The sequence below is a fragment of the Kwoniella mangroviensis genome, chromosome 2 (assembly GCF_000507465.2).
Source record: "Kwoniella mangroviensis CBS 8507 chromosome 2, whole genome shotgun sequence".
In the NCBI taxonomy this organism is placed as follows: Eukaryota; Fungi; Basidiomycota; class Tremellomycetes; order Tremellales; family Cryptococcaceae; genus Kwoniella; species Kwoniella mangrovensis.
In genome coordinates this window covers 1,788,462-1,808,998 of record NC_088828.1, presented here as the reverse complement: position 1 = coordinate 1,808,998, position 20,537 = coordinate 1,788,462, and the positions used below count along the sequence as shown (strand labels likewise).

General features: G+C 44.2%; 6 protein-coding genes across 6 annotated transcripts; 3 read left to right on the top strand and 3 right to left on the bottom strand.

Moving 5' to 3' along the window:
* Positions 1–1,011: 1,011 nt before the first annotated feature.
* I203_107533 (uncharacterized protein) lies at positions 1,012–2,227 on the bottom strand (the record flags this gene model as incomplete). The annotated part of the gene is made up of 5 exons (XM_019145612.1): positions 1,012–1,074; positions 1,201–1,288; positions 1,364–1,432; positions 1,534–1,697; positions 1,844–2,227. The coding sequence occupies 5 exons, from the start codon at positions 2,225–2,227 to the stop codon at positions 1,012–1,014; spliced, it is 768 nt and encodes a 255-aa protein (XP_019005431.1).
* Positions 2,228–2,771: 544 nt separating this feature from the next.
* I203_107532 (uncharacterized protein) lies at positions 2,772–4,479 on the top strand (the record flags this gene model as incomplete). The annotated part of the gene is made up of 7 exons (XM_019145611.1): positions 2,772–2,776; positions 2,936–3,124; positions 3,226–3,411; positions 3,482–3,647; positions 3,757–4,001; positions 4,102–4,205; positions 4,286–4,479. The coding sequence occupies 7 exons, from the start codon at positions 2,772–2,774 to the stop codon at positions 4,477–4,479; spliced, it is 1,089 nt and encodes a 362-aa protein (XP_019005430.1).
* A 720-nt stretch (positions 4,480–5,199) lies between these two features.
* Positions 5,200–8,758, bottom strand: I203_107531 (gamma-glutamyltransferase; the record flags this gene model as incomplete). Its single annotated transcript, XM_019145610.1, has 12 exons — positions 5,200–5,279; positions 5,454–5,767; positions 5,821–5,899; positions 5,971–6,037; positions 6,145–6,261; positions 6,479–6,710; positions 6,876–6,961; positions 7,119–7,329; positions 7,413–7,420; positions 7,491–7,594; positions 7,740–8,160; positions 8,258–8,758. The coding sequence occupies 12 exons, from the start codon at positions 8,756–8,758 to the stop codon at positions 5,200–5,202; spliced, it is 2,220 nt and encodes a 739-aa protein (XP_019005429.1).
* A 517-nt stretch (positions 8,759–9,275) lies between these two features.
* On the top strand, positions 9,276–11,577 carry I203_107530 (uncharacterized protein; the record flags this gene model as incomplete). Its single annotated transcript, XM_019145609.2, has 7 exons — positions 9,276–9,497; positions 9,563–9,656; positions 9,770–10,257; positions 10,375–10,824; positions 10,891–10,998; positions 11,148–11,356; positions 11,466–11,577. 7 exons carry the CDS (start codon positions 9,276–9,278, stop codon positions 11,575–11,577), a joined length of 1,683 nt encoding a protein of 560 aa, XP_019005428.2.
* Positions 11,578–12,421: 844 nt separating this feature from the next.
* I203_107529 (uncharacterized protein) lies at positions 12,422–16,702 on the top strand (the record flags this gene model as incomplete). The annotated part of the gene is made up of 17 exons (XM_065518207.1): positions 12,422–12,488; positions 12,578–12,616; positions 12,796–12,926; positions 13,113–13,338; positions 13,541–13,685; positions 13,782–14,036; positions 14,100–14,128; positions 14,188–14,406; positions 14,464–14,624; positions 14,692–15,098; positions 15,155–15,248; positions 15,302–15,434; positions 15,505–15,590; positions 15,655–15,888; positions 15,957–16,076; positions 16,153–16,299; positions 16,382–16,702. The coding sequence occupies 17 exons, from the start codon at positions 12,422–12,424 to the stop codon at positions 16,700–16,702; spliced, it is 2,814 nt and encodes a 937-aa protein (XP_065372937.1).
* A 148-nt stretch (positions 16,703–16,850) lies between these two features.
* Positions 16,851–19,567, bottom strand: I203_107528 (eukaryotic translation initiation factor 3 subunit B; the record flags this gene model as incomplete). Its single annotated transcript, XM_019145607.1, has 8 exons — positions 16,851–17,261; positions 17,342–17,763; positions 17,820–17,973; positions 18,033–18,710; positions 18,765–18,908; positions 18,973–19,159; positions 19,219–19,404; positions 19,473–19,567. The coding sequence occupies 8 exons, from the start codon at positions 19,565–19,567 to the stop codon at positions 16,851–16,853; spliced, it is 2,277 nt and encodes a 758-aa protein (XP_019005426.1).
* Positions 19,568–20,537: the final 970 nt, after the last annotated feature.

Here is a 20,537-nt window from a genome sequence, read left to right as displayed (position 1 = left end):
GATCACATGTTGTATAGATCATGAACGTATACTTGATATAACAAGTTTATCTCATTTTACCAACTGGCAAGAGAAATCGGATGATATATGCAATGACCTTATGGGATGAATGGAAGTTGTATCAGACAATGCACCCTTCCTTTCTTGGTCCGGTCATACAAAGACAGCTTTTCAACATCGTTTCAACCATATCTCTTTTCATGTCCGAGTGTGTCGTCATCAGAGAAAGGTCATTGTGTTCAGAACGATGTTAATAATACATGATTGACGGATCTCGAAGCCATCTTAAAGATCTCAGTAGACATTATGCATCTGATGGACCTGACTTGATTGACTGATCTACGACTCTGAGATCGCGCAAAAATCTTACTTACGAGAGTATAAAACCCAAACACCTGAAAACAACAGTGATCTATCCAGCTCAGCGAATAGCGAACGAGATTCTCAGTCCAGACACCTACATCCTCGGCCCTGCCCAAGATATCTCCAAAATGTTCTCCGTCGTCTCTGGATCCAACACATGTCTACTCAACTCTCCCAAATTGCGCCTTGGGGCTATCGCTTTCCTTATATTGATATTCATTATGATCCTCTCATTACGTACTGAAAGTTTGTTCATGGACAAGTACTATGCTAGTACGTTGAATTACGGTTCGCCTTTTGTCCCTTACACAAGAAAGAAAATTACTATTTCGAGGGATTAGTGACGGGTCTGCTCTGGGACGTGGAAGTCGAGATAGGTCAAATCAGTAGGAGATCCAAATGTAGGGGGGTTTCGGATGGCTTTTGAGAATGTATAGATCAGTATTGATATAAATAATGTTAAACGTAATTCTGCTTTTACTCCCTTTCCTCCTAGATCTGTATAATGATAAACGCTGGGTATATATACAATACATGTAATGCCTTTTGGTCGGATATATCATAACTTACTGTATGAAAGGGTATAAAGAACAGCGGAATGGGTATGTATGATGATATTTGTGATGATGCTATATGTCTGTGAACTACCTAATCTTCCGATTCGGCTTGACGTAATTTCTCTTCTATCTCATTGAGGAAGTTGTTCAGTTCCTATTTAGATGTATATCAGATAGGTGAGCTCCTGCGATATGTTTCCTCGAGAGCGATAATCGATCATCGGATAATTGGGAGTAAGAGAGATGAGAGTGTCGTTGCTGAGATTAAAATCAAACCCACCTTATCATTAGGCTCATACTGCAGTCCATCAATCAAAGCTTGTTTGGCATCTTCGAACCTTTCCAATCCTACCAATGCACGGGCTTTCCTATTATATGAATAAAAGATGGATGTCAGCTATATCATATACGAAATATCGATATGGGACATGACTATGGCTAACCTGAAATGCCCCTTTGTCCATGGTCTTTTCAGTATCACCACAGCTTCTGCATCCGCCAAAGCGTTTGCCCTGAGATGGAAGAGCATGTGTCAGCTCCAATCACTCCCTCATCTCTTTGCCATGGTCATTTGCGATGACGTGGCTGAATGACAGACGGACAATACACTTACCAAGCATTCACAAATGCAAAAGCGGCCGATCGATTACACAACGCTATAGCAGTTTCATCCCTCGACAGAGCGGCAAGTTCCCATGGTGGTCTCGATAAGGCCATATCTGCTGACTTCGAGTACGCTTGGATGGCATTTGGGAATTGCTGTGATTTGAATGCGGTCTGGAAAAACCATATAAATGACATGATCAGTCAATCGATGGTAATGTATGATATAATCGAGAGCCCAGATATCAAGTGGACGAGTGGTGAGTATAGTTTAGACCGATGGACACAGCAGGGTAGGATATGATCACGATTTGACTTACATTACCTTGCTCCTTCAGATTCTTGATCATCTCCGCCCTCTGAGGTGGTGGTTGAACAGTCGGTGGAGGGGGTATAGCCTCTGGAGGAGCAGATCTGAGGAACTGGTGCATGTAGTTCAAAGCGTTGAAATCGACATTACACTCTTCACATGAGGATTGACCATGCTCTGGACATGTCACGACTATACCTTGCTGAGGAGGTACGTTCGGCGGAGTGGGCAGTTGGATAGTCTGGAGTGCGAAAGGGACATCTTTGTGAGGTAGAGAATCGAGGAGAGTTAACAATGCTGGATTGACGGGTATACCTCCTGGTGGTCCACCTGGACCGGGGCCGGGCATACCTGCTGGTGGATGAGGGTGAGGGTGGGGGTGAGCGTGAGCCATGATTAGTTAGGTCCTTGTGGGGTGTGGTACAAGCTATCGTTGTCGAAGGCAATTTACCTTTGTCTTTCAGGTGTCGATTCAACTTTGAGCTGTTCATGTCATCGCTCGCTCTTCGACGTGTACCGGCATCAGAGAGTGGAGATCGGCTTCATCTCCATGTAGAAGAAACAAAGGGGGAGGTATCTTTAAATCTTGAAGCCCTTGAATTGAAAATAACTTGTGACGTCACGCGTTGATCAACCTAGGCGGGTGGCGAAAGCCGAAAGAAGAAGGAAAGATCACTCAACGTAACTTCTATTTTCGAATGATATGATTTTGGGTGGCTGGTTATAAACAAATGACAACAACAACATCAAGGAACATTATTATTGTCAATAATACCACTCTTCCCCACAATAACCATCCCATCCCATCCCATCCACCCATCTCATCAGTTACTTAACATACCTTAAATACCCTACCATCCCCCTTTCCCCTTGTTTTACTTCCTTCCCATTCATTCCCATCAACATCAACATTACTTCACACTCCACATCAAGTCATCATGGCGTGAGTCCAGTCGGAATGAAAACATTACATCACTCCACATCCTTCATTCCTTCATATGCTCTGAATTCATACTAATCTACTCCCGCCTTATGCATACATATCGTCTCACTGCCATTCTGTAATCATGCATCCGTACTGATTCTTACTACACTTCAACAGTACTTTCACCGGCGCATTAGGCTCCAAACGTAAATCCGACTTGGTCGAGATTGCCGAATCTTTAGGTATCTTTGATCCCGAAGCGCGAGTGGCCGATTTGGTGAAGACCATCCAAGCTCACTTGGATAGAAACGAAAGTTCTTTGTCTAAAGATGCTAGATACAAGGGGTTGTACTACAAGAAGAGAGCGTAAGTTGTTCGCTCTCCTTGACCCAACTTTGGGCTGTCAACGTTAGGATTGCAGGACTTGATGAATGTTGACGTATGATTTTTCTGTTTTGGCTTTATAGATCCGGAACCCACCCACTTGATTCCGATTCTGAGTCACCTACAATCACAGCTACAGCAGCCGATGTCAAATCCCAAATCGTCTCTACCGCCAAATCAAGTAGGAAATCAATAAACAAAGCAATCGATAAAGTACAAGCTACCATCGATGCCGCCAATGTCCCTCTACCGGAGAGCCCAATCGCTCTGTGAGTATCAGCTCGCGAATCATTGTGTATGTGATAGAATATAAGCTGATAGAGTGATGTGCATGATCAGATCGAAAATACAAGATAAAGCTATTGAAGTTTCACAAGCTCTCGTACCTTCTACAGAAGTGCAAAGAGGCTTGACCACTCAATTGCACACGGCGTCGAACTCGTTGATCAAATATACAAAGGATGGTCAGTTGAGGGTAGATCATGCTGTTAGACATCTTAGAGATGTAGGTGTCATAAACGAAAATACTTCTTACTTTCCCTCATCACCTTGTCTACGTATACTCACATCCTCTCTCAATCTGAAATTCGGTGCTAATCTCATTATACTTATAGCTCCTCTCCACTCCCCAGCATCTCGTCTTAACCTCCCTATCGGTCGAACTGGTCTTCCTCCTCACTCACGTGATCCAATTTTACGACCACACGTACTACTTCCGAACTACCGTAGGAGAGAGCGGGACCCTTTCTTCGTTGTTCAACGTATTCTTCTTCTGGTTGCCTAGCGCCACGCTCAATATCAGATTACCTGAAATCAGATCATTTGGCTTGGCTGATGTGTGGTCAGCTGTCGCTTGGTGGTGAGTGTTTATGCGAATATCATACCCAATCATCAACCCGTCCACTCCAACTACAAGTTTTTAAGACAGGTTACTGATGACACCTATACTACTTCGATAGGTTCTTCTCGACCGTTTTGCCTCCTTTGGCCTTGTCCACCGTAGTTTCCTTCGTTCCTCAAAAAGGTACTGCTAGACATACAGGTGCTCATACGAGATATCAATGTGAGCATAAGCATGCCTTGGAAATTCCCTAACAATAATGGATCACAAGCTGATTGTTGTTTTGTTTAATATGATCTTAGCTTCTCACCCACCCACACCAACTTCCGACCCACTTGCATTCGCCTTAATCAGACTTGCGCTCCTCATCCTCCCTCTCACTTCTGCCGCCCCAACTGCATTCGTCGATGCGCTTGAGATCTCTGGTAACTTACAGGGTAGAGCCTTGGCGGCTGGCTTGACAGCTGCTTTGCTCTTGGCTGAGAAGTTGTATTAGGATGTGCAAATGAGGGATACCGTGTGTCGTGCGCTAAGGTGCAGAATGGTAAGCAGGGAATTGAGGGCTGCGGTGACCGTAGGATTGTCGGAGAAAAACAATTAATCTTAGCTGCTTTATAACATATACCATCGTTTATCATACCCAGCCCATATTTATCTATATTTAATAATCTATAAGTTCTAAATTAGAAAAGGTGTCGTGCTCTTTTTCCACAAATTCGATCTACTCTGTTCTCTTCGCAGCGAAAATATCACGTATAAAGTGGTTTATCTTTGGATTGTTATCATTTATATGTATCAATAGGTGGACAAGTGTGTAAACACCTTTTTATATACAATTCTTTCTCAGTCAATTAGTTAGTCAGGTATAAAATGTATATAATGTGATTTCTCTGAATGAGCTACCTGTCATCGTGCATGAGATGAATCTGGTACAGCAGATACATTCGCGAAATGTTTGATTGAAGATACTCTAAGTGTAAATTGGTCTACTCTAACCTAGGATATGAGTATATATGAGAATACACCGACGAAGAAGAACGAGAGATGAAAAGATACAGCACTGTCTGATATTGAAGATAAGATGAGATGCCCCTTGTATGTAGATGATTCTATAGATGAATTGTTATTTTGATAAATGATATTATCAATATTTGTATTGTCCCTCCGACTCTGATCTCGACATGAGAGACCGGTACACAGACCTCAAAGAGCAAACCTAATACCCAGCTGCTACTCCATTCTTCCTTGAATCACTCGATGCGTAAATTGTACCATTTTCTACTACTATCGCTTGGACTAATCACATTCATAGAAATCAGTATCAGCTTATCTAGACATCCAATCGATAATAATCCATCTTTCTTTTCCTTCCATCTTGCCCTCTTCCATTTTTATCGAATCGCATAATTCCAAATAACACTCGAAGCACGTAAAGAGTGTAAAAAAATTATATATAAAAAGTCGACTCACCCTCTGAGATACCAATATTGACATCAAATTCACCAATCTCCTGACCCCTATTCTTCAGATCATCTATCAACTCCCTAGGCGATCCTTCAGGTCCAACTTCGACAGTGGTCAACGGAGGTACAATCTGATTGTGTACCCTGTACGCCTCGATCGATCTCGATATATTCATACCTGAAAACAAGTTTAGGAGGACCTGGGCTACCGAGGGGAAAATTCGGGATCCACCTGATCCTCCTATTATAGCGTATATCGAGGATGGCTTCGAGGGCGTGCGGGGAGTCAAAAGGATTGAGGCGGATGTTGAAGAGAGGGGTCTGAAATTAATGGATTAGCGTTCATTCAGCCTTGTATGAAGGAGCGTATTCACCTTTTGCCAGGTTGAGGATAGTTCCATGGACTGGGCCAGAGACCGAATGCATCTGCTGCACCGGGTACGGCAAAGTCGTCTATTCGAGTATATGCATGAATGATCAGCTGGATCGACGTACACCTTTCAGCTGAAATGGCATGGACTAACCCTGCTCATCATTGAATATTATACCTGTCTTGGGGTCCATGACGTGACTTCCCCAAATGAGGTTAACCTAGAATTGAATAATGAATATATATATCAGTGATTGGCTGCTGTGACTTTTCCTAAGCGGCCGGAGTCTTCTCTTGAGATATTTGACATGTTGATGACATCACTTACAGTAGAAGTCACACTAGCCGCCCCACCCCATTTGTCCAACACGCTCAGATGGGTCGTACCGTGATCTATGGGTGTATCATGTTGGAGGCCGTAATAGTCGATTTCGTGCGTTTGATTCTGTACACGAAAAGCTCATGAGTTTTAGTTTAATCTCCTTGATCAGATACATCTTCGATTATGCAATGAACACGAGCAAATCTAGGGGGACTTCCATTTCATCTATTTTGAGGTTTGGACGATCTTAAATCATGTGATGCTCATGAAAGCGATCTGTCCACCGGAGCAGGATACCCAAGAATCCTCTTCTCCTTACTCCTCTAGAACCATCACTCACATCGGATATCATCCCTCTTTTCTCGTCCGCCCAATCACCTTCGTAAAACTCCTTGAACCTCGTCAGATTACCCCCAAACTGAGGTGCCGGATCTGTGATTTCGCTTCGGGCTCCAAAGGCAAATTTCATACCTTCGATCAGTCGATGGACGTTGAGGGGATTCGTGAGTCCTCCTGTGAGTGGGATGTTGTATGGTTCGAGAAGCTTCAAAAAGGCTAGGAGGATGCCGCCGCTGACAAGAGAGAGGCATGTCAGTGTTGTCCCATCATGGGGATATATATGTTCTATAGAGGTTATTGATCATTGGTCATTGTAGACAGAAAGAGATGCCTTTCGAGTTGTACCATCTCGATATTTAGGATCGAGAAAATGATGATAAAGATAGACGATGACTTACGATGAAGGTACATCCGTGGTATATATCTCTTTGCCCTTGAACGAAGAGTGTATAGCAGGATAAGCTCTAGCTTTGTAGTTCTTGAGCTATAAGACAACCATGAATTGTCGTGTCAGCGATGACACAGATCTCTGATCTTGACAGCGATCGTTCTGAGCGATTGGATGGAATGTGATGTCTTGAGATTCGTTCATGACGTTCTCTTCCCTCTTTGAAAAGCAACAGACAGTATATACAACTCACATCATCTAGAGTCATGATCCCTCCAGCTTTACCGATAGTCTTTACACTACTTTCCGCGATTTCACCCTCGTAAAAAGCATCCACACCATGTTCAGCTATTACCTCAAGAGTTTTACCGTAATTTATCCTCTGGACGAAATCGCCCTCAACAAGGAGTTGACCTCGAGGTGCGTAGACTGCAGACCAGGTAGGTGAATGTAACATGAATTCGCTATTTCCAGATATATATCAGCGACAGAGATATACACCGCTGAACAAGATCAGAGTAGGTTGAGATTGTAAACTTCGACATACCCGAAGATCTACAAATGACTCATCATTCACATCAGTTGAACTCTTTGTGCGATAAGCAGGAAGCAGACAATCACTCACTCTTAGCCTCCTTGCTAATTCTCTACTGACTTTCCATCCCTTGGCTAGTTCTGCTACCGGCAAGACTACATCTTTCCAAGGTAATTTGCCGTACATCTTATGAGCTGAGGATGAACAAGGTCAGCCACATATCAAGCTCCGATATATGCAGAGGGAACGTGATAAGTTGAGGAAGTTTCTCATGAGATAGGACCATCACCATTATTACGATCTTCCATGACGGTGAATGGAGATCCAAACCTCACTTACCCATTTCCAACCCTCTCAATTCCCCCGGAACGCCAACAGCCAAACCCCCAACCTGAGCGGCTACCCTCCCAGCTTTCTCGGCTCCATACATCCCTTTCTCACTCTTAGCCGGACTAGTTTCCCTGAAATCAATCGCGAGAACTCGTTCTTCACCCTCTTTGATCATCTCATCGACCTCCGAATACGTATGATTGTATTCATGGGGTATACGAACCACCATAAATCCTCCTCCACCTATCCCGCTCGAAAATGCATTGAGTAATCCGATACATAGCGTGGTGGTGATTGCTGAATCTACTGCTGAACCATTCTTATCACGTAGTATCGATAGACCAAGTTCTGAACATGTCTTATCTTCCGAGGCGACGGCTCCGTTAGAAGCTGTTATGAGGTAGGGATCATTACGGGGTAGACCTGTTGGCTATTATTATCAAGACAGATTAGCGTTGTCCCCATTCACAATTCAAAGATGATTATCTAATGCGAGGTGAGGTTTTCCCCTCAGGTGTGAAACTCACAGGTGGTAATGACCATACAGGCGGTACCATCGGTCCATCATCTAAACCTGTATTCCTCTTCATCAATTCCCTAGAAAACACCGCTCCTATTATAGCTCCTACCAACAGCAGGACGAGGTACATGACCCATTGTCCGTATTTCTGATATAGCGGATGATGATGATGGTGGTGGTGATGATGGGGTTTCAAGGGTACATTACCAGAACCATTCATCGACACGGGCAAAAGTCCCTCTTCTTCATCGTGTTCGCGTTCATCGTATTCCGTTGTCGCTGTCGTTGCAGATCTATAGTCGGGTTCGCTAGCAAAATGAACATGTCTCTTGAACGGTGGATGATTCCAGAACTGCCATACTGGTGAGGTCTTCCTACTTATCCCTGGTCTATCATTCTCCTCTTCTCCTTCTTCTTCTGAAGACGGTAATCCTTGATTGTTGAGCAGAGGATTGGTCTCTCCGATTTCTTCGGATCGTCTAAAAGGCGCTGAGGAAGACAGAGACATGCTCATATCGCCTGTGATTGTTTGAGCCCGGAATACTCCCCGATAGTATATACACAGATTGATGCTGGTACTGTACACTACTATCTAAGGTCCATGGCTCTTGTGTTGATTCGATACCGTCGGGTCAGCTTATTCATTCGCCTATACAGTTCTGTTGTAGTCCGACGGTCATCTCCTATATGATGTAACCCAACCCCCCCTTTCCTTTGATCCGGAAATAAAATGCCACGTCCATGCACTCACTGATCGGTGCTCTCCGGACCACCCAGCGTTACTGTCACTCACTCAATGGAGCCCCATCTGCTCAAGACCTCGTTTAGAGCGAAGTGGATGATAGATAGCACCCGTCGCTTAAAATAGGAACCATACTCGTAGAGTCATTAGGTGAACAGGAAGATCAGAAGGGCGTTTAAGAACATACATCACTGTCATAAAGGAAAATTACATAGCACAGTACGAGTATCACCCCATCCCATCCCCACCCCCATCCTCCCTTCGGTTCAAGTGAAAGGATATAATGCCTTCAAAGATCTCATCAGCACCATTCACTAGATTATCAAGATCACATATAACCAGACAGAACCTCGTCAGATCCACCCCTTCTGCCATCGCTCTTACTTCTCAACGCACTTTTTCACACTCAAGTAGACTCACGATCATCCCCTCTGTCAGGCTTAGTCAGAATATAGCGAGTATCAGAAACATGTCTAACTGGCCCAAAGTTACTGCCGAGAACCCAGTGAGTGGAGCTCAGCTAGCTTACAGGTCCGAAGAAGACCGCATTGCTGATACACCTGATGTTAGCTTGGTCTCGATGACCCTTCTTTGCTGATTCAAAGAGGGCTCATCGATGGAAAATGGGTTGGTACCGAATCAGGAGAGACCTTTGAGGTTAATGGTGAGTTAACAATCTCATATAACATGTCATCTCATATCTTTACTATATCTTCCTACCTCCGTTTAGTTTATACAACCTATGACCCACCACTGACAACCTTTCTAACCATATAGACCCAGCCTCAGGCAAAGTGATCGGAACATGTCCTGACCAAACCGTCTCCGACACCAAAAACGCCATCGACGCAGCCCACAAGGCATTCTCCACATACAAGACCACCTCCCCTGCTCAACGACAAACCTACTTGGCAGAATTACACCGACTTTACATGGCCAATATAAATGATATCACCCGATTGATCGTTTGGGAAAACGGTAAATCATGGAACGACGCATTGGCAGAGGCCAACTATGCCGGATCATTCTTTTCTTGGTTCGCCGCAGAAGCTCTTCGAACCAACGGTGAAACTATCCCTTGCTCTGTACCCGGAACTAGAAATATAACCATCAAACAGCCTATCGGTGTCGTAGCTTTACTCGTACCATGGAACTTCCCTGCTGCTATGATAGCTAGAAAGTTAGGTCCAGCTTTGGCTGTTGGTTGTACCAGTGTGGTCAAAGTGCCCAGCGAAACTCCTTTCACTACTTTGGCTATTGTTGAGGTGAGTTATCCAGAATTCGGTATCGTATTCCGAGCATATTCTCGTTGTGAATTCCGATCGATCATAGTGTTGTATTTGACATTTTTCATAATGCTCATTTCTTGTTATTTCCTTTAGCTCGCTAGACGAGCCGGTGTTCCAGACGGAGTAATCAACGTCATAACCACCGACAAACACCTCCAAGACGTAGGTAAAGAACTATGTACCAACCCCCTAGTCCACAAGGTATCTTTCACCGGATCAACCAGAGTCGGTAAACTATTAGCAGAGCAATGTTCAGGAACGTTAAAGAAGATGTCATTGGAGCTTGGTGGGAACGCACCATTGATCGTATTTGACGATGCGGATTTACCTACCGCCGTGGCTGGAACGATCGCATCCAAATTTAGAGGATCTGGACAAACTTGCGTCTGCGCCAATAGGATTTACGTCCAGGATGGTATATACGATAAGTTCGCTCAAGCCCTTGCGGAGAAAGTCGGTCAATTCAAAGTTGGGCCAGGTTTCGATGAAGGTGTTACTCATGGTCCATTGATCCATCAGAGACAGGCTGATAAAGTTGAAGAGGTGTGTAAAATCGATATCATCTTTTCTCATAACGGACCAACGTTAATTCTTTCGTTGCGTATATAGCACGTCCAAGATGCCGTCTCGAAAGGAGCCAAGATCTTAGTTGGTGGAAAGAGGGGTAAAGGAACGGAATATATACCTACGGTTTTGGCGGATGTACCAGACAGCTGTGTGAGTCCTTCGACATAGATCTACCAACAAACTCTCTTTTCCATATTTTCACACATCGCAACCTCATAACCCTGTCGAGTAATTATACGTCCTCATTCAACTCACCCCTCTTTCGTCATGAGCTAAGCTAATTCCTGTATCCTATCTAGCTGATCGCGACCGAAGAGACTTTCGGTCCTGTCGCTGCCCTATTCCGATTCAAGACTGAAGAAGAGGTCATCGCCCGAGCGAACAACTCTGAAGTTGGTCTAGCAGGATACTTCTTCTCTGAAGATGTCGATAGGGTATTCAGAGTTTCAGAAGCTTTGGAAACTGGTATGGTTGGAGCTAATACCGGTATGATCAGTCAGGCTGTCATGTGAGTGCCCGCATCTGAGAGATAACCAAGAGAAAATAAGACTTCCAGGTCATCATGTATAACGGGAGGGAGCAGGGTAGAAAGCTGACCTGAACTCGCTCGATTATAGTCCATTCGGAGGTATCAAGGAATCAGGTTACGGTAAAGAAGGTGGTCACCAGGGTACCGAAGAGTATATGATCACCAAGCTGGTTGCTATCGGATCGAGAATCAAGCAATAGGCAACTGGAAGTAGAATTGGTTATTGGCGATTATCATCTTGAGAATGGGAATGCTTAGTTGTGCTTTGTGGATTATTTCAGATGATCAAGGAAAAGGGAGAACGTATGTACAGCCTTTGAAGTGAATAATCTTATGCAATTGGGTTTTGGTTCTGTGTCGTTGTATTGCAAGGTAGTGTAGCCAGGCGCGGAATAATGAGCAGTAGTACATACAGGTTAATACAGGTTACCGGGATGTCTGACCTCCTAGTGATCCATTCTCGTCAACATGTCATGCTTGCCATGATGTATTTCCTGAGGGTGGTTCATCAAGGGTGCAGCTACAAGTGCATATAAGACTGAGGACTTCATGCATATGACCTTTGTGCAGATTATTAGGGTTGAAGGAAAAGGAAGGGAGATAAATTCGGAAAATATGTCAGAAGTGTAATCGAAAATCTCCCATCAACTAACTTAACACGTTACGAACGAGTTTAGTTGGGATTCATTCATTGATTGATCTCACTCTTCCTCTTCCTCTTCTTCTACCTATTGTATCTTGATACTACATCACATAAATCGATTTCGAAGCTGTCAGTATCTCCTCAGATCGAGCAAGTTCTTCAAGTATCAAGCGGTGCTTTTCGCTGCAAGAGAACCCGCTGGACCCATCTGATATCCCAGATAGGCAGAACCGTCAAATCTCACTGGAAATATCGGATTTGAAGTCAATAGATTGATCACATTTAGATGATCTCTTAGATACATATACAACCATTAATACCCTAAACTATCCATCACATCAATTCGGATAATTTGTATTCGATAACCAAGACCCGATCCAATCCAAGTAGGAAGAAGAAGCATGGTGTTACAGGGATATCAAACGACTCAGGCGAAACTTGCCAATGGTGAAGTGGTAGCTCAGAATGGTAAGTCAAGGTCATCTCCTATCAGCAATGATCATCCTTTTGGTAGTCTGCTACATATACTGATTCAGTTTGGCTGTGAACGTGTATAGATCATGTATATGTATCGTTACCGTGGTCCGAGAGAGATGGTCAGTATACATCATACATCATGCCTATTTCCTTATTTCTTTTCCTTCACGTCAAAACGAGGAAGGCCGGAAGGATAGAAACATTCATCCATCAATCGTCGTCGATCATATCGCGATCTAAATCACAAAGCCAATCCTATGAGACGTATACGAATACTGATATAATACACGAAATGTAGGAACACCATATAACATAGCGAGGATAATCGAATTTTTACCTCCCAACACTTCGCCCAAGAAAGGTTCGAGGGCCGTAGGTTCAGGTTCGGAATTGATGGTCAGGTTGAGTCTATATTATCGACCACCTGATGTGCGTATTACTTCCTTTCTTCATACATCTTTGCCGGCCATGATATACCATATCGAAGCAATGGAGCATACCATAGCATAATTTAGGATGCTACGGCACCACATACGAGGAATTATTCCCATAAGACCTGTATATCGTCAAACACCCAAAATCATCATGCTTATCCGTGTTACTGCTACTTCGTAGGTATCTCTCCGTCCAATCAACGATTTCAGACTCCTCTTCGCTGCCATTCACACAGACATTCAACCTCTCTCCAACGTCAGAGGAAGATGTTACGTCAGGCATAAAGATCGGATTGAAGATCTGTTGAAATGGAAGAAATTACCGGATCATTTCTACTTCGTCAAGTTTTATGATCCGTATATAAAGAGGGATTTTGAGGTGATAAGGACAGAGGCTGTTAATAACAGTGAGTTTGAGTGTATTTTTCCAATTATAAGAAACAATTCATTTGGAGAATTTGGCACCTCATCGATCATCACGAAATGTATCAATCATTCGAGTCTTTTCAATTGCTTTGTCGATCTATCGGTTGAGAACGATTAAGAATACAAAATGTTATAACAGTTCTAACGCAGATTGCTGACTGGATTCTCTCTTCCTACACCCAGTCCCGCTAAATGTCAAGGAAACACTTCTTTCACGATACGAGTACCTCGTAACAGAACGTGAAATGGTATCTGACTTGACAGAGGCTTTCCGAAGTTGTTGTGTGTGTGAACAATGGGCTTCATATCAGGAATCAGTAAGATGCGAGTGAGTGCTTGTGTGATTCATTCCTGACTTCAAATCCAACCCGAGGTTTCTGCACGAGATGATGGTATACTGACTTACAGCTAATTGCTTCTGCAGGGCATGTAAGAAACACTATCACATGAAATGCCTCAATCCACCTCTCGTTGGTAAACCAGCAAAAGGATATTCATGGTTTTGCCTCTCATGTTCAATCCAACGTCATAAAGATGTCGAATCTGAGAAATACAGATTCACGATGAATGGATCGTCAACTACCACTGGCAAGAATAAGCAGAAAGCGAAAGAGAAGATTGTAGCTACGGATGCTAGACCTGATGTGACTTTTAGAGGGTGGCCATGGAGGTACTTTGGGTGAGCCTGAGCCCAAGCTACGTCATGATTAGCTTGAATGCATAGCTGATACAGCTTTCATAGAGTGTTCACTACTCCCGAAGATGTTCTGGGTGAGTGCAGCGATATTACCGGAAAAATGTATTTTGCTGATATTGGTGTACTTGTACAGATCCCGATGACGCTATCTTCCCACGAGCCGCTACAAGGGTAGGGTCCAAATACCAAGCCAACGTGCCATCATGGGAAGAGCAGGAGAAGCCTCACGTACCGGGAGTAGTGGAAGTAGAAGCTGGTCCTTCGAGACATGGCTTGATAGAAAGAGGGTATGATCCGGGTGAAAGGAAATATGAGTCTTCTTTGACACTTAGATCCAGACCTGGCGATGATAGTGAGTTCATACATCTCATTCCTCAGGAGTAGTGATCTTGCTGATTTGGTGTGATAGTAAATTCGTATATGGATGAAGTTCGGTCATTCAAATTGCCTGTGCCATCCTATGACGTCGAAAGGCTGAACCTTGCTATCGACTCGTATACTACGATGGGGAGAGAAAAGGCAACACAATTTATGCGTCGTACGAAATTAGCTGATTTCAAACCCATACATGTGGGTCTTCAACTTCCTCGACGATCGGATCTTTAACTGAGCTGTTGAGTTGTGCTTTTTATACCAGTTCTCCGATAAAGAAACGACCATATTCGAAGCCGAGCTTGAGCGTAACGGAGGATTGGAGACGCACGAAACAGCCAAAATCCTCAACCGTACTCCCGCCGAGGTGTTGAGGTTCTCGTACATATGGAAGAACAAGCAGTTATTCAAGGAGAACGAAGAACTGAGATTACATCACAAAGTGTCAACATCTCATGCGAGACAGAATAAGACTCTTGGTGCGCCATCTCTAGGAAAGATCAGAGCGGCAAATACGGATCATTCTGATGATGAGGTTTCTCTGTACGGGAATGATTTCACGAAGAGGAAGGATAAAGATGTGAAATGCGCGGCGTGCTCGACGAGGTTAAGTCAGGTTTGGTGGAGATGTCCAAGGACTGTTCAGGGGGATGCGATGTGTGAGGATTGCGGGTGAGTAGAACGCTATGCCTAAGGGAAGGGGATTATGCTAAGAATGTGGGTCACAGATCGAATTATCGAAAGTATGGTGTTATTTCTTTTGTAAAGTCTGAAGATAGTAAGAAAGAGAAGCAGAAGGAAGCTACACTGAAAAAGAGCAAGGTGAGTCAAGCCGATCACTTGTCGAGAATGTTAGCTGACAGGTCCAATCGTAGGGAGATGCAAGTGGTACAGCTACTCCTGTTCCACCACCGCCACCGAAGTTACCACCATGTGCGAATTGTAGGAAGATGGAACCGAAAGCGATGATGGCCAGGTGTAAGAACTGTACTTACTCGGTACATGCCGGTAAGTATGCGCTCACATATTCAGCTCAACTGAAAATGTCGACGCGAGCTGACTTAATGTGATTGTTCAGGATGTTATGGTATACCTTCTCAGGACATGGGTTCGAATTGGGAATGCGATTTGTGCATCAATTCCAAATCCGAAGAGAGACACTTGGTGAGCTAATCGAGATTCTCAAGCAACAATCGGTTCTTCTGACATAGACCTGGTGAATGTTCAGGAACCCCGCTGTGTCCTTTGTCCAAACGACTTGACACCGATAACATCCAAAATCAAGAAGAAACCCGGTCAACAGGCGGATTTCGATCTGTTGTCTGCGTTGAAACCTACAGAAGGAAGAAGATGGGCACATATACTATGTTCGATATATGTTCCCGAAGTGGGGTTCGCAGATCCATCGAGGATCAAGACTGTTGAAGGTGTTATGGAGGTAGCTAGGGATAAGTGGGAGAATGTGAGTGAACTTTCGGGTTTCTGAAACTACAGGGTCGCTTTCATGCTAACATGAATCAACTGGAATAGCAATGTACTTTGTGCACTCAGACTGACGGGGCTGTCATTGGATGTACGGATTGCGAGGCACTCTTCCACCCTGCTTGCGCTTGGTTATCGGGTTTGAAAATGGGTTTTGAATTTAGTTTGGTGAGTACACCTCATCCAAGCTTATAGAGCGAGATCATCTGACTTGATCGTATTGTATTGGTGTGGTATGTTATAGGCAAAACCTGGTCGGCATGGTACAGTGACCGTAACAAAATTCAAAGATTCCGAAGGTGTTATGGGACCAGGTGTATGGTGCAAATCTCATGATTTGAGCGAAAGGGTTATATATGATTTATGGGAGATGGATCCTGAGCAAAATGAGGTGGGTAATCGTTTGATCCTCGACTTAAGGTGTAAACATAGTCCGCCCTTTTGCTTATCTGAATCTATTGTGCTTCTACTAGACCGCCCTTCAAACGTATATCTCATCGTATAAGGCTATCCCACCACACGATTCATTCCCTCTACTCCGCAAAGCCAGGAGATTGGAACATTTTTTACCACCCGTCGAGATTCAACAGAATCAAAATATCATTTGCGCAGATTGTCAAATCGACGTTTCACCTTTATGGCACGACGTGGTAGGTTCGCCTACTGCTTCCGTCAAAGACGAGAGGATGGATATTGACGGTGAAGAACAGGTTGTTCTTAACGGGAATGGGAAGAGAGTACGAGTAGAAGATAGAAAGAAAGTTTGTCATTTATGTTGGTTCAGGTATCAATAGGATCTCATTTAATCTCCTTTGACATAGATCTTTATAAATGTTTTTGTAACCATAATGCATTGCATCCAGCCTTGTACCCTACCGAACTGTACTCTATGAGTACTGTCTCAATTTCAAAGACTGATGCATGGCAAATACTACTCTGCTACTATAACTGACCGACAACAACTTCTTCGGTCTCATCAATCAATTCTTCTACAATCTCTTCCACTTTTTCATCATCTTTATGATCCTGGTTAACAACCACTTTCTTCTCTTTACCCAATTGAGCTCTTCTCTCATCCACCCTCTTGTTGTTCCTAGCTCTCCAGGCATTCCATTCCGAGATATCTCTTTGTCTTTGAGCCAATTTCTCGGCTGATCCTCTGTTCTCCTCGGCCGCATCCTCTTCGTCGAACGTCCTGGAGTACTCCTTGAGCTCCTTTCGGACTTTCTTAATTTGATCTTTGGAGAGTAAAGTAGGTGGTCGAGGTCTCCAGAGGAATTGCTTGAATTTGTCCATTGGCTGATGAACTAATTGTTGTCCTTTGAAATCCCAAACACAGAATCCAGGTTCAGGCTAAAGTTTATCACAAGTATCAGCATATTGCAAGTATCAGCATATTACTATAATGTTAGAGAGTAACGCAAAGTACTCACACTAGATCTCCAAGCTGACGCGTGAGTGGTCAGGTACCTTCCACTTGGATCCCAAGCAATATCGGTTATACCGTAATGTTCACCAGAGGCAAGCATCGTAACGTTCGCACCAGGTTCAGAAGTCTCTCGTCGCTCATCAACGACAAAGTCCAAGTCCCAAAACTCAACATCGAATTTCTGAGAAGAGCCGATCGTAGCCAACACGATATGTCTACCTCGAGGGGACCATACGAGTGTATTGGCGATCTTAGAGTCGAGGTGCTTGATAGGGATGAAATCGCCCTTCTTTTGATCGAGTTGGTAGAAATCGATATTGTATTTTACCACAACACCGGGTATACCCTGTCCGTAGTTGGGGTCGTTAGATGAGACGATGGCGAATCGACTTCCTTGAGGTTCCCAAGCGAATTGAGGCACGTAGTCTGGTGTGGCAGAGAATTGTTAGTAAAAGCCGCGGACATGAGATCAGCAAACTAACCTTTGAATTCGATTACTTCAACGGGGTAATCTTTCTCCCGAACTCTAAATAATTCCAAATTACAGAAAGTAGCCTTCTTCGATTTGGCTTTTCGGGCATGTCGGTCAACCTTGACACAGAGGTAATCACCTTGGTTTTGCCAGTAGAATTTACACTAGACGGGAATATCAGCCATGCAACCATTTCACTGTAGAATCCTAATAGTATACTCACGTCTGTCACGTTGAAAAGGTTCTTGGCTCTGAGGATGTTTCTGCTTGGAATAGACATGATGCTGACTCTTGCAGGTTGGTTCTGGGCTTCAGGAGTCCAATAGACGAAGCTGCATTCTTTACCTTTACCGGCCTTTCTAGCAGCGAAATCTTTCTCGCTCATAGGACACCATTCGAAGTTCTGAACACCCTCAATCTTGATGGATTTCTTGTCTAACAGGCCCATACCGGGGAGTTCGTATACGGCGATACCGGTTCCGACATTACATTTAGCGATGTAGGCATCATCGGGAGACCATTTGAAGGATGGCCAAGCGACTTGTTGAGGACCATCTTCACCTTGGATAGGCTTATCGGCAGGGAAAGTTCGAAGAACTCGTTGAGATTTGATATCCCAGATAACGAATTGGTTTCCTTCGTCTTCAGGACCGAAAGTCTCTCTCAAAGCGGCATTGGGGTGGTTCTCAAAGTTGTCCAAAGGTTCTTCAGACCAGGTAACGAGATAATTTTCGCAGGGAGAGAATTGGATAAGTCGGACACCAGGGTGGGTGAATCGAAGGACGTTGACTCCAATAGGTCCATCGAGCTTGGTTCCAGACCAGAGAGCAACACCGACTCGGTGCAGAGAGGAGAGATAGGTACCGAGAGGGGACCATTGGAGGTAAAGTTCTCCCCATTTCTATAGGAACGAGATCAGCCAGATAATATCATGCGCAACAAGAATGGTACTTACGTTGTTCTTGAGGGGTTTGCCGTCAACCTTGACTGGCTCGGCGTTACCGTTTCTACCGTTCCACCAGATGCTGACATCTTGATCTCTGAAAGTGAGATATTGATCTCGACCAGCACTATCTCCTAACCAGCTTCGGAGATGGTCCTGTACAAGAGTGGACGGTCAGCTATAAAGTCTACGTTTCGAGCAGTAAGACATGGTAGCTTACTTTCTCCACGTAAGGCTTCTCTCTCCAACCAGTAGGAAGTTCGCCCTCTCCTACGGGGAGGTTGGCGTATCTCTCGATATCTCCAAATCGGTTGACGTAAAGAGTGCTTTTACCGAAAGAAGCGCCGTCAAGAGCTCGAAGAGCGTTCTCGGCTTGTTGAGCGTCGGGGTAAGTGAGGAAGATGAACCTGGTAAACAATGTTATCAGTATGATCGCAATATGCACTCCAGGGTATGCTGAACTCACCCCTTGTTGGTAGCGGCTTTATCATCCCATGGCATGCTAATGTTCTCCTCCTCGATAGGCGCACCAGCTTTGGCGAACAATTGTCTCAATCTATCAACCAGCTTCTGTTTCTTGCTATCATCCACGATAGGGATGTTATCCATGACAAGAACATTTTCGAAACCTTGTTGAGTATCGACAGCATATCTATAAACAATCATAGTAGCATCAGCCAAGGCATTGGTAACGAGACCACTGATGAAGGATGTACTTACTTGTCTTCAATGTCGGCGTAGCCCTCTTGGAGCTCAGCCTCGAAGTCGAGCTGTTCTTCTTCGGTGAATCCGTCTATCTTCTCTATCTCTGACATGTTGGCTATTTATTCTATGATGGTGAATACAGGATACAGCTCAGAGATGCCTGTCTGATTTTGATCTTTATGCATTATGCTCGTCCTCATCTTTGATTTCGCGAACAAAAAGAAAAGCTCGCCTCATCGGAGTTATTTAATATCCCCGACGTCAAAGGCGTCGTGTGGCACATAACAGCTTACTCTATCTGTAAGATGCAAGAATGATTGATCGTCCCAAGTCACTATGCCGCAAAGTCTATAGTGCATTGATTTGAAGCTGTAGCCATAAGGGGTTGTGCATACACCGGACGCTCACTGAAAACATAGCTGATGTTCCTAAGATTTGAGTACATTGTCATTACCTCTTATCACGCTTTGTGCCCAATGCCACTCCCATATTTTACTGGTGTTACAGTTCTCCACAGTATCTTCATCACTCTCAGCAGCTAGCGAGGGGAAATAATTTCCTCTGCTGGTTAATCAGAGAGCAGACCCGAATGAGTACTGACTCTCTCACTCAATCAGCTATCTGAATCTTATTCTTGTATACGCTTGTACCGATTCTGGGGCAGATACTGCACGGCCTAGATTGTTCGAAGCGGAACACACCTGAAGTGTGGCCCCTCGACGTGTATCTGAATGACACGGGGTGCATAGATTCCAAAGGTAAGCGTGATGGAGAATCTAAGAAATGCGAATGGCTGGAGACAATGCCCATTCGACTCACTCCAATGCTCACACTGTATGCTGTAGGGGCAAGCTAATATGGTGTCGTTTCAGTCTGTGGAGGAGTTAAAGGTGTACAGAATCATCCTATGAATGCTTGATAATACAGTACTGTAAATTATCAGAGTGTTTAAAGGAGCCACATCTAGTGGGGATCCATCAGATCAGCCTTTTTTTTCGCGGATGCGACTGTCCGAAGTCTGCTTACAAAGTGTTCAACTATCGTAGAAGATACTGACCAATTGATCCGCAGTTTGCAAGA